Source organism: Prosopis cineraria, unplaced genomic scaffold, assembly GCF_029017545.1.
Source record: "Prosopis cineraria cultivar Desert tree isolate PC_DT_omini unplaced genomic scaffold, ASM2901754v1 PC3, whole genome shotgun sequence".
Lineage (NCBI taxonomy): Eukaryota > Viridiplantae > Streptophyta > Magnoliopsida > Fabales > Fabaceae > Prosopis > Prosopis cineraria.
Window position 1 is genome coordinate 36,564,953 of NW_026555334.1, and position 12,310 is coordinate 36,577,262.

A 12,310-nucleotide genomic window follows, 5' to 3' on the forward strand; every position below is an offset into this window, starting at 1 on the left:
TAATTTATATTTTTAAAATAAAATTTTAATAATTTTTTTAGTATAAATATTTTCTCTGTTTAAAAATGTAAGATATTTTTAATTAATTGTCACCCTCTAATAAAATAATTATCTATTTTTTAACTAATTCTATTTTTTTATATTTATTTTTATTAAATACTTTATAATAAATATAAAAGTATTATTAATAAAAATAAATAATTATATTTTAAAAATTTTTAAACAGAGAAATATTCACTGTATAATTTAAACTTTAACAAATGGCACGCGCGAGCGCGCGATGCTAGGTGTTAAAAGAAAAACAAGAAACGGTTATATTTCCACGTCACCGGCTTCGCACTTCGTCCTCCCAATTCCCATGATCGTGCCTGCCTCCGTCCCAAAATCTGACTTGAAGGACGAAATGACTGTCCAGAGTCAGTGAAATCTTGCCGAAGTAGTGAAACCCTAGAGCATCAATTATCATCGAGCACTCAGGAATCTTTTTGGCCACCAGAGCACCTTGGAATTGATAAGGCTACGGATAATTGATCCTTCGAATTGAATTAGGCAAATGGGTGCAAGTCGTAAACTTCAGGGTGAGATAGATCGTGTCCTGAAGAAGGTTCAAGAAGGCGTTGAAGTCTTCGATAGTATCTGGATTAAGGTTCTTCATTCTTTTTCTTTCGTTATTGTCTTTCGATTGTCTCGGACTAGAATGTGTAACCTCATTTTGGTTTGGTTTGGTTTTTGGATTTTTTGGTTAGGTTTACGATACTGACAACGCTAACCAGAAGGAGAAATTTGAGGCAGACCTGAAGAAGGAGATTAAGAAGCTTCAGAGGTACAGAGACCAGATTAAGACCTGGATTCAGTCTAGTGAGATCAAGGATAAGAAGGTCAATCAATTTCTTCTCACATAAGCTTATTCTGCATATCAACCAGAGAGCCATTATGTGGAAGGCATAATAGATGAGAAATTCTAGATATCTACCTGCATTAATATATCCTCATCAACGTTTATTCACCATGCACATCGTTGCATTTATAATATTATCAGTCGACACTGTTAAGTTTCCCAGCGATGACTCAGCAATGGACCTAATGTATTTCGCTAAATTTGTAAGTTGAGCTGTAAATTTAGTGGAGTTGGAAATTGGCCTTGGGAATAATAACCAAAAAAAAAAAAAAAGTCATTCTAGGAACGTTGAATTTTAAATCTCTATAATCTGCCAATGTTGAGAATATTGTCTATTGATCTCTTTGGCCTAATGGCACGGAGTTTTTCCACTTGCATGTTTTAAGTTAGCATATATGGATCTGACAGGATAATTATTAACCCCTTTGATTAGGTGATGCCATTTATTGTTTAGCTTTTTGCATCTCTCCCAGTTCCTTTCTTTCTTTCTTTGTTTTTTTTTTGGTACTTTGGAAATGTCATTCTAGAATGCCTCTCAGGCTGACTAGTGTGATGGAGTGGTTTGATATGCTTTTATATTAAACGTTGAATTTTATCTCCTTGATTGTGAATTGACTTTTTCTCTTTGTTTCTTTTGACATTACTTGACATAGGTCAGTGCCTCTTATGAGCAGGCCCTGGTGGATGCTCGCAAACACATTGAGCATGAAATGGAAAGATTTAAGATCTGTGAGAAGGAGACTAAGACCAAAGCTTTCTCCAAAGAAGGCTTGGGCCAACAGCCCAAAACTGTGAGTCTTTGACCTCTGGAAGTACTTCTCCTACCTCCTATTTGGTATACAACTCTTATTTTGTGGCTTTGGGCTGAAAATTGCGTTTCACAATGTTTTCTAACAGGATCCTAAGGAGAAGGCTAAATCGGAGACAAGGGATTGGTTGAACAATGTGGTAAGAATAATCTCAATTATGCCTATTATTTGTTGCATTAGTAGCTTGTATGCTTTAACACACACTAAACAGAGCTCTTTCCAGCAAACAGTCAGCTTTATTTGCCATATATTTTATGGTTATTGCAGTATGAAAAATCATACAGATGGTTGACTGCTGAAACCCTTCAACTAATAGAAAACTGACAGGGGCACAAGGGATTGGCCCAAATATCAAAAGGTTTATTTTAGGAGGGATACTTAACTTCTCATGTGTTTCAGCTGGCTGGGACAGAGCAAGGGCATTGTGGTATTTAAGCTCTGTGTGGGGTCTGACTTTAGGAGGCAAGATTGCATTGTGCGAGGAGAGAGACTTGGTCTCTCAAATGCTAGAGGAGTTTTCTTTATTCTTTATCCTTTGTTTTTTATTGCAATGAACTGGTTTTTTCCTTCTTGTTCTGCAATCTGTTTGAGGAAGAAGTACTAGTACTTATATATAAATAATACCAGTGTTGATGGTTTCATCACAGGCTAACATTGGTTCTTAAGGCTTGCTTCTGTACCAATTCTGTTTATTCAGGTCTAGTGCCTGTTTCCATGGTGATTGATTAGGGTTTCTCTGTAACCATATGTTATTTAAATTAAATGATGTTATATAATATTTATATAAATCATGTAGACATATTCTTATACTTATACCATCCTCTGGAAAACATTTTTTCTATTTTTTTTTTCATATTATCCTTATTATATTTTAATACTTGAGTAGGTTGGGGAATTGGAATCTCAGATTGATAACTTTGAAGCTGAGGTTGAAGGGATTTCTGTCAAAAAAGGGAAGAATAGGCCACCCAGACTGGTATGGAGTAAAGCACATGTTATAGCAGTGATGATTTACCTTCCCTATGGCTATCCACTTATTTTTTGTGTTTACAGACACATCTAGAGACATCAATTACTCGGCACAAGGCTCACATAAAGAAATGTGAATTGCTTTTGAGGCTACTTGATAATGATGAGCTAAGTGCTGAGCAGGTTAATGATGTCAAAGATTTCTTGGAAGACTATGTAGAGCGTAACCAGGTCTGTCTTTTGAACACTAGTTAGACGATGATATCCTCCTCTTATATAATCTTGAGATGGAGAGTTGTTTATGGTTGATAGTATACAAACTTTTTGACGGTTATCGATTCTTTTGTTGCTTGACTCTTTTTTCCCCCTACAGGAGGACTTTGATGAATTCAGTGATGTTGATCAGCTATACAGTTCATTACCTCTGGATAAGGTGGAGTCTCTTGAAGATCTTGTTACAATTGGCCCCCCTGGTATTGCTAAGGTATTTGCTCATGCTTTGATTTGTTGAATATCAAATGTGGGAAATCTTGTGGACATGGAATGGTGTATATTTATATTATGGGATTGGGGTATATGAATATTGCATGTTGCATGCCTTTCTAGCAGCATGGTGAATGCAATGTTGAACTGGCTTTTTTTTTTTTTGGTGTTGATATCTTGGTATTGGTAGGGCACAACTGCTCTTAGCTTAAAGAATTCTGCGGTAGCATCAGCACCAGCGTCAACATCAGCATCTCAGACATCTGTATGTGTTTCTTGCTTTCTGGATCTGAAAATGTATGTTTTGGGGTGAGTTTTGTTGAATATCGAAACCAACATGAAACTTGTGTTTGGATTCACATTTTTAATTGAAGAGAGTCATAGAGGCTGTTTTGCTTTGTCTTGAAGAATGGCATGGACATATTTGAAGTCATAGCAAAACTAATTGAAGTTGAAATGGGAAGTTAATGGTCAGTATTTGTTAACACTCTAAAGGTTTGTTTTGTCTGTTATATGTATCAAGTTATTTTTTTGCTTTGAGATTGATGCTTAAAATGTTATTTTATCGAGGATGTTTAACAAACTTTGTTCACACGTGGGGAACTTCGTGTGTGTTTATGTAACTGATTTTCATATTCTTGACTCTTATTTTTTGAAGCATATAAAATGTTGTTCATGCATTTTACTTTTATTCAATTGGCTCTGAATTGACGCTTTCTACCTGTTATCCAATATGTTTTGATCCAATGTTGCCCTGTCAAGAATAATAGGGGGTGATGGGATCATAATTGTAGAACTGCTGAGTGCATGTGTCTGAATTATCAGGCAACCAGTCAAAAACAACAAAATCAAAGCCACATATTGTTAGATGATTCCTAAAAAGATGAAGATTATTGATGTTTCTTGTCTGAGATAACTTTGACTTCTAATAATCAAGATACTTCTGGTCAGGAGCAAGCTGATGATACAGCTTCCCAGGATAGCAATTCTGATATTGGTGCGAGAACTCCACCTTCTAAAAGTGTCGGAATTAATTCTGCTACTTCAACACCAGCTGGGAACCAAACAGCTCTTATTTCTATGAATATTTCGACTCATAACTTCTCCAGTGTACCACCCATTGCATCAGTTCTTCCTGGTTCAAATTCTGTTCGGAGTACCTTGGAGAATCCTACTGCTTTGAATTCTTCATCTTCTGTAAATCAGTCTAGCTCTGCAAAGGAAGAAGAAATTAGTAGCTTCCCTGGACGGAGACCATCTCCATCTCTTTCTGATGCTGTGCTTGTGAGGGACGTTAGCATAAACAGCCTGGCAAATCAAGCATCCTCCAGTATCCCTCTTGGTTCAGGCAACATTGTTTCCAGCATTGGGTCACTTGGTTCAGTCCCTTCAGCATCTGAAATAACAAAGAGAAACATATTGGGTGCTGATGATAGACTTGGAAGTGCTGCGATGGTGCAACCTCTTACATCTCCCCTTAGTAACAGAACAATCTTACCTCAGGCTGCAAAGGGTAATGATGGAAGTGCCTCATTCGACTCTGTAAATGTTAATGAGACTGTGGCTGTCCCTGGGAGAGTTTTTTCTTCTTCTGTGATGCCTGGCCTGCAATGGAGACCTGGAAGCCCCTTCCAGAACCAGAATGAGATGGTAAATTTTGTATTTTATCAACAGTTGGTAAACTGTGATGCATAATTGATTGAATTTTTTAATTATCCTGTGATACCTTTTCAATGGGGAAACGAGTGAAAAATTGCGTTGATAACCATGGAATAGAATCTGTTGACGTATATACTTACTCTAGAAGACTAGAAACAAGTATACAAATTTAATTTTTTTTTTAATATATGCAAGGATTTATTGGTTTATAATGGGAAGAATTGGAGCACTAACACTGTCATTTGACAATCGTCTTGGATTAAAAGACCATTTCAGAAGTTCTGTGGTGTAATCTTTAAATTTATGTCCTTTTTTATGGTCAATTAGTCAGCTTTGTGACATTTCACTCATAGGTGACCCTTGCTCTTGCTTTGTATACATTCATTTTTTGTATGTTCATAAGATTTTATGATCTGTGCTTGTATTCTCATAGAAAATTGATCCATAGGTGTGGGCATACTTACCTACACTTGTTGGTTATTAAACACATTTTATTATCAGTTGCTCATCCTATTTGAAAACACTTCAAACAATTTCCTCTCCTTTTTGAATTTGATGGGTTTAATGAGTTGTATCTTGCTGGGCATCATTCTGGCTTGTGTATTGGGAATTGAAGCAAGGTATTAGTGCATTCCAAGAAACACGTGACAGTACTGTTCAATATCCTCTGTGGTTGGTTATATTATTTTATTTTTTAATGTTGAACCTATACTACAAGGAGTTGATTGATATTTATTTTCAGGGGCAGCTTCGAGGAAGAACTGAAATAACTCCTGATCAAAGAGAGAAATTTTTGCAGAAGTTTCAGCAAGTTCAGCAACAAGGGCACAATACCCTTCTTGGGATGCCTTCTCTTGGTGGAGGGAATCAAAAGCAATTTCCTGTGCAGCAGCAAAACCCTCTATTGCAGCAGGTACTCATTGTACCTGAAATTTGGGTTGTACTTAATGTTCATTTACTTCTGAAAATTTCACTATAGGTCAGAATGCTTAACATAATATTCTCTTTCTTCCTTGCCGTTTTTCTTATATGTTGTGTTATTCATGATTGCTTACTAGTTTGATAATTGTGGTTTGAAAAATAAATTGTAATTCATGGCACTAATTTGTTGCCAAGTTTGTGCCTATTTTTTTTCAGATCTTGGAGATTTCAGAGTTGTTTGGACAGAGCTTGCTGTCATACTTATTGTTCCCTTGAGTATCTTTTGTAAAATACTTTTTCATATGCCTTTTCACTTGTTACTTTATGCCTTTTTGTTATCACAAGTAAAACTATTATTGAATTTTTTATTTTATTATCCATCTTTGATTCCATTGCAAACAAAACTGGAAGTTTTGGGGAAATGTGGAAAATGGTCCTGAATTTTTTTTAATTAATTTAATTTATATCTTGGTCATATGTTTCTGTGGTTGAATTATTGCATGTATCTAGGAATAGGAAAATATATTGAACTATGAAGGCAACTTCTGCTTAGATTATGATATTAATATCTGTGAGTAAAAGTTCTGTCTAGCCTTATATTACTATAGTAGGATCCATTGCAGCATGTACTATTTGTGGAGTTTTCTATTTGCCCCCTTCTTTGTGTACTCTTTTCTGCAACTTAACATATTCTGCTTAACTGTTAATTCTGTTAAACAGTATATGACATTCTACTACTTGTTCAGTTTAGCTCCCAGGGCTCTTCTATTTCCTCTCAATCTGGTCTTGGACTGGGAACCCAGGCACCAGGTTTCAGTAGCATTCCATCTACCACACTTCAGCTGACACCTAATTCGATAAATTCCCCATCTAACCCGCAGCAGTTGATTGCAGGTGTTTCTAAAGATGCTGGTAAGGTTCATGGTGCTCATAATTGCCATTAGTTTTTTTGTTGAATATTTCTGCCCCTTTCATTTGGATTAAATGATTAGTTGTTGCGCTTCTTCTCTAGTCTCAATATGTAATTCTTTTCTTGGGTGGGATGGTGGTGAGAGTATTATTTTTCTCCTCGGAGAGTTTATATTGGGTATATAATGATATTTGCTTCTGCAGACATTGGAAATTCTGTGGTTGAAGATCAACAGCAACAACTGAATTTTCCTGATGAGGGAGTAACTGAATCTACTGCTAATGCTGGGCTTGGCAAGAATCTTATAAATGAAGATGATTTGAAATCCACATATGCTGCTGATTCTCCGGTATGTTGACTAACTCCTACCCATTATATTCTTGAAGAAACATTCTCTTATCGTTTTCCATTATAAAATGCAGAAATATGCTTTTTTGTTCGTTTTGTTCTCTTAGTGTGTGTTCTAAAAAAATGCCTTTTGCTTGCCTTATTCTTCTATTGCATCAGAGCTTGTATTGACCGGTTCTGGATGTTTTACCCAAGAATGACTAAGGTCATGTTTGCTTACTAAAATAAAATGGAATAGAATGGATTGAAAAACTAAAGGTAAAAATGAGATGACCAAAAGGGATAGGTGAATACATTCATAAGGGGAAGGGACAATTTAGTTTATGAAGTTGGAAATCATAATTTATGAGATTTTTAAAGGATGTGATGATTCCCACATTTATAGTATATGTTAATGAGTTTTATTATGTTTATTATGAGGGGAAGTGTGATTTAGTTCATTTTTATCTTAATTTTTTTCAATCCATTTCATTCTTTTCTAGTAACCAAATGGGACCTAATATTTAAAGGTTTTAACATTTTGACCAGGAAGACATTGAAAATTGACTAAACTATGGGATCTTAATTAATGTCTACCTTATGACATGTATGTCTTGTTATGCAAAATATGTAAATATAGTTGAAATTAACTGACAGACCGCATGAAAATCTGGCCAATTTCTATCATCCACTTTTTCCCATTTCATGGTTAAGAGGTGAACAAATTATTATAGATGCAATCTGCTTGGCAATGTATGATCTTATGAGTTGAATAGACTTAAACTTGATTGTGCTTTATTTTCTGAAATATTTATATTTTTTATCTGTGTATGTTTGTATGTGTTGTGTGGACAGTGGAACATGACCCCAAAGAATGAAATAATGTGAAAATTTATATCTAGTGATGAATTATGTGAGTTGGAAATTATTCTTTAATGGACGTGCAGGCAGGATTATATGGCTCTCTCCCAACAGAGCCTGCTCATACCTCCAGAGATACTGACTTGTCTCCTGGCCAGCCTTTACAATCCAATCAACTTACTGGTAACCTTGGTGTCATTGGAAGGAGAATTGGTGCTGACCTTGGAGCCATTGGTGATAACTTTAGTGGATCAAGTGTTAATTCTGGTGGAATGCGTGATCAGTTACATGATTTACAGATGCTTGGGGCCGCTTACTACAAACTTCCGCAACCTAAAGATTCAGAACGCCCAAGGACTTATACTCCTGTATGCTTTGGCATACATATCGTCTTGTTGGTTCTATGTTCTATGTTATGTTTACGTGATCACTTTTCCTTTTCTCATTCTGCAGAGGCATCCAACAATAACACCTCCCAGTTATCCTCAAGTACAAGCGCCCATTGTCAATAATCCTGCTTTTTGGGAGAGAGTAGGGCTTGAACCATATGGAACTGATACCTTGTTTTTTGCATTCTATTATCAGCAGGTAACTTTACCTCTTGTGTGCTTACTGATAAGTATTATATCTTCAGTCAGTCATTTGAGCTAACATCTTTACTTGCTGCAGGATACATATCAACAATATTTGGCTGCAAAAGAGCTAAAGAAGCAGTCTTGGAGGTATCACAGAAAATATAATACTTGGTTTCAGCGACATGAAGAGCCAAAAGTTGCTACAGATGAATATGAGAAAGGAACATATGTATACTTTGATTTCTATGTTGCAAACGATGACCTACAACATGGGTGGTACGTTGAGTAGATCTTCATTTTCTTTTGTTTGCAGTCATAATTATTTTCCCTTATTATGTAGATTGGTGTCTGCAGTGAAAGTAGGCGAGGCAGCCTATCAGGGGCTTACAGCCTGGCCCGACCTATTTACTAAATAGGTTAACCCAAGTTCAAGCCTTTGATTTAAGTAAATAGGCTAGGCCCACAAACTTTATAAACTAGCCTATGTATGTATATATTATTATATAATATATTACATATATATAATATGTAATATAATATGTATATGATATTTAATTTAGGAATTATGAAATAATTGACTCCACCCCTTTTTTTCTCGTTCTTTCTTCAAATTGAAACTTGAAAGAACTAGACAAGCTCTTCCTTGCCTATGTTCTTGGTTATATTTTCAATTAGATTGGACTTATATATTGATTTCAATGTTTTTACTATATTGTTGTATTTTATTGTAGTTGGTAAGTCTTGCTTATTATATATTGTGGTTGGTATATTTGGTTGTGCATATGTGGACTTTAAATAGTCCTAAAATCTATTGGAGACCTATTTAAATAGGCTTTTGAATAGGCTTTCAAACCAAACTAAGCTTTGGGTAAGCTTAGGCTTTAGCTGTAAAAGGAAGCCTTACACAGGCTTCAAGCCAGGTTGAGGCTTCTAATCTACCACACAAGTTAAGCCTATTTGGCCAAAGCCTAGCTTAACCTAACTTATTTCCACCCCTACTAGCTACTAGTGTCACTTTTTAGAAAGATCAAAGATTACTACAATTTTTTAAGGATAACTAGTATGGGTTGCATTTGTTGCATGATGTCTGAAAAATGAACCATAATTTATGGCTCATGAATAGTGTGGCTTGTTAAAAATTTTAGACTACTTATAAATTGAGTGTGATCGAAATAACAAGTTCACAAAATTAATAGATTTTAGATTTGAGTTTGGGGGACCTATATCTATTTGGCAAATGGTGTGAAAGACCTATGAGAAGAGAAATGCTGAAGACCTGTAACTATTGATTCTTTATCAGCAGCCAAAAAAATGCTGCATTGTTAACCTGTAGTGAGGTTTTTTAGTCTTTTAAACTGGTGGCATCCTATGCTTGCTGGTAGGTACTGTCAGTGGAAAAAAATCTTGTGCTTTTTTAATATATAATATTAGAAGTTATTCACAGACCGAGTAAGTCTTTGTAAAGAAATGCATACATTATTAATGGTATCAGATATCTGGCTAGTATTGATAACTACTACTTGTAGAGGATTTAGTACGTTCAAAAGACTCCACCATTACCCATTGATGAAATGTGAGTCTTATTTGCCAGTCACCACAGTTGAAATTCTATTATACATTAGCATGCCAAACTCTCCGAGGGATATTCAATTGCCTTACTGCTTTATCGTTTGATGTTTGGGCTTTACTTAGCTGGGGCAGATATATGAGACCTGATTTCAAAGAGTTCCCTAAACTTGATTATTTTATATAAACTAATTTTTCCCCTTGCTGATTCTATGTAAGATCTCGATCACAATGACGTTGGTGCATTCTGTCTTGTGACTTTTCTCTGTTTTGGTGTGTCAGGTGTCAAAGAATTAAGACCGAGTTCACTTTTGAGTATAATTATCTTGAAGATGAGCTTATCATATAGAAGGTTCACAGAAGACTGGTAATCATGTGTCTTAGTTCCATTGCCTTTTTGCTTGTTTTTTTTTTCTGGGTATAATTAGATAGATAAAGCTAATTTACCTTCTGAATTTAATTAAATGAAATGTGATCTTCAAAGAAAGGAAGTTATGCAACGAAGACCAACATGATGATAGCCATTTTTGCAACTTACCTATCATGTTTCTTTGATGTTTAATTTGACATAGAGCAAATTTGCACTAGCTCTTCAACTAGTTTTGGCTTGTGCATGCATTGGAATGACCAACCACAGCTACGCGGCTTTTTAAAGGATTGGAATGAGTTTCGAATCTGGGATGGTACCCACAACCCAGTGCGTGAGGGAGAAGAGGCATTAGCCGTTATGCATGCGTATTAAACATACTTCTCATGTACTTGTGCAATATTAATGTATTAATTGGGCTTTCTTGTATTATATGGAAAAATGCAATTCATAGATGACAATAATAAATGGATCTCTATGTGTTGTGACTTGTAAGTTGTTAAGTTCAGATAATATATTTTTGAGATAATGTAGAGAATACTAATAAAGTAATATTAGCTTTTGTTCAAAGATGTAATAAATAACTTGTAGTTATAAGGAAACTTCTCGTTAATTAGTTATTTAATAAAGTAAGTTTTGACTTTATATTCAGAATTTTTTTTGAATAAATTAATTATCATATAGAATGCTTAAAATCAAATATTAGTTCATTTAATCTTCTATTATATGCACTGGTATTAGTTGTTATACTTTTATATCTAGCCAGGAAAAATAAAACAAAATAGAGGGTGATTATTTTTTGTTCTTGTTTAACGGCTGGGCTCTTTTGCCGTGGTCTTACTCAGTGATACTTTGATGAAAGTGTCATTTTGGACCGATAATTGTAAAATATCATAACATTATATTCTTCAATGTAGTGCAAGGCATGATTGGTTGAGGTGGACGGGTTGAGTGCAAGCATAGAGGTTTTCTTCATTAGACTAGATGTGTCTGCAGAACGTGTATTATTACTCTGAGGTGAAGGCATGCATCATTAAAAGAAATGTCATGCCATGCATACTAAAACGTGATCAAATTGGCTTTTCCTATTGAGGTTGGCATTTGCTAGAACAGTGAGATGCTTTTGGAAGCTTAAACCCGTGATTTCAAGTGATTGGTTTAATAGGAGCATGCTTTTACTTAGATACTAGATCAACGCTTTTGGATTATAGCGCGATAGCACCCTTTAATGGCATAACATGTTGGTGACAATGTAACATGCATGTTATTGCTTAAGTCGTGCATTTTCGTTGGCTCAGAAATCTTAGCATTCTCCTTACTTTCAATTACTGCGCATTTTCAAATGACTTACCATGTTGGTTTCTAATTACATCTGACCCATGTCAGTGCAGGTATTTGCAATTTTTGTTTGGAGCTGTTGATTGGAAAAGTTAATTGGTTGGCGGTTTTCCTTAAACAGTCAGTTATATTTTTTACGTTTGCCGTGCCAAAGCGCTTTCCTTTAAGTTGTAGCTAATCGTCCTAGCCTGATTTCACTTGTGAGATTCTGTTTCCCAAGGATATCATTGAACTCCCGTTTTTGTACGGTAACTTTTGACCTGGCTTCGGCCTTTTCAGTTTTCAAATGCCCAAAGCATATGAATTTGCTTCGGCCTTGTTAAAAACACGCATTCCATTGTACCCAGAGCAAGCCCTACAGTAGGGAAGCAGATATGCAGATATACAAGTTGTATAGTTTTGGGCTTGTATTTTGTAGCGTTTCAGCATTAGGGGCATTCCTCAATACGAGACTCCCACGCGGATTCTCGAGCAACGATATTTTAAATCTTGAATTTTAAAATTGTCCAGCAGGAGAAGGATTCAGTAATTTTAAACTAGTCGTGGGCTCACCTCTGGCCCATATTAAGCTAGGATTAGTTTCATTGCATCATGGATTATTGTTTAGCTCGTCTCTAACTAGAGCGT

General features: G+C 35.5%; 1 protein-coding gene across 7 annotated transcripts; it reads left to right on the plus strand.

Annotated features, from left to right (window-relative positions):
* Nucleotides 1-327: 327 nt before the first annotated feature.
* Nucleotides 328-12,102, plus strand: LOC129305815 (general negative regulator of transcription subunit 3-like). Of its 7 annotated transcripts, XR_008592047.1 has the most exons (18): nt 328-646; nt 747-878; nt 1,552-1,689; nt 1,796-1,846; nt 2,594-2,683; nt 2,761-2,907; nt 3,050-3,160; nt 3,350-3,424; nt 4,111-4,809; nt 5,561-5,731; nt 6,486-6,651; nt 6,853-6,998; nt 7,924-8,205; nt 8,291-8,425; nt 8,507-8,688; nt 10,261-10,345; nt 11,263-11,362; nt 11,737-12,102. XR_008592047.1 is itself a non-coding variant. In XM_054945932.1 (17 exons), the coding sequence occupies exons 1-16, from the start codon at nt 554-556 to the stop codon at nt 10,325-10,327; spliced, it is 2,685 nt and encodes an 894-aa protein (XP_054801907.1). In that variant the 5' UTR covers nt 328-553; the 3' UTR covers nt 10,328-10,345; nt 11,732-12,102. The 7 variants fall into 7 exon arrangements, 6 of the variants coding, with proteins under 6 accessions (XP_054801907.1, XP_054801905.1, XP_054801904.1 ...); XM_054945932.1 differs by lacking the exon at nt 11,263-11,362 and having other exon boundaries at nt 11,732-12,102; XM_054945930.1 differs by lacking the exon at nt 11,263-11,362.
* The last annotated feature ends 208 nt before the right edge of the window (nt 12,103-12,310 follow it).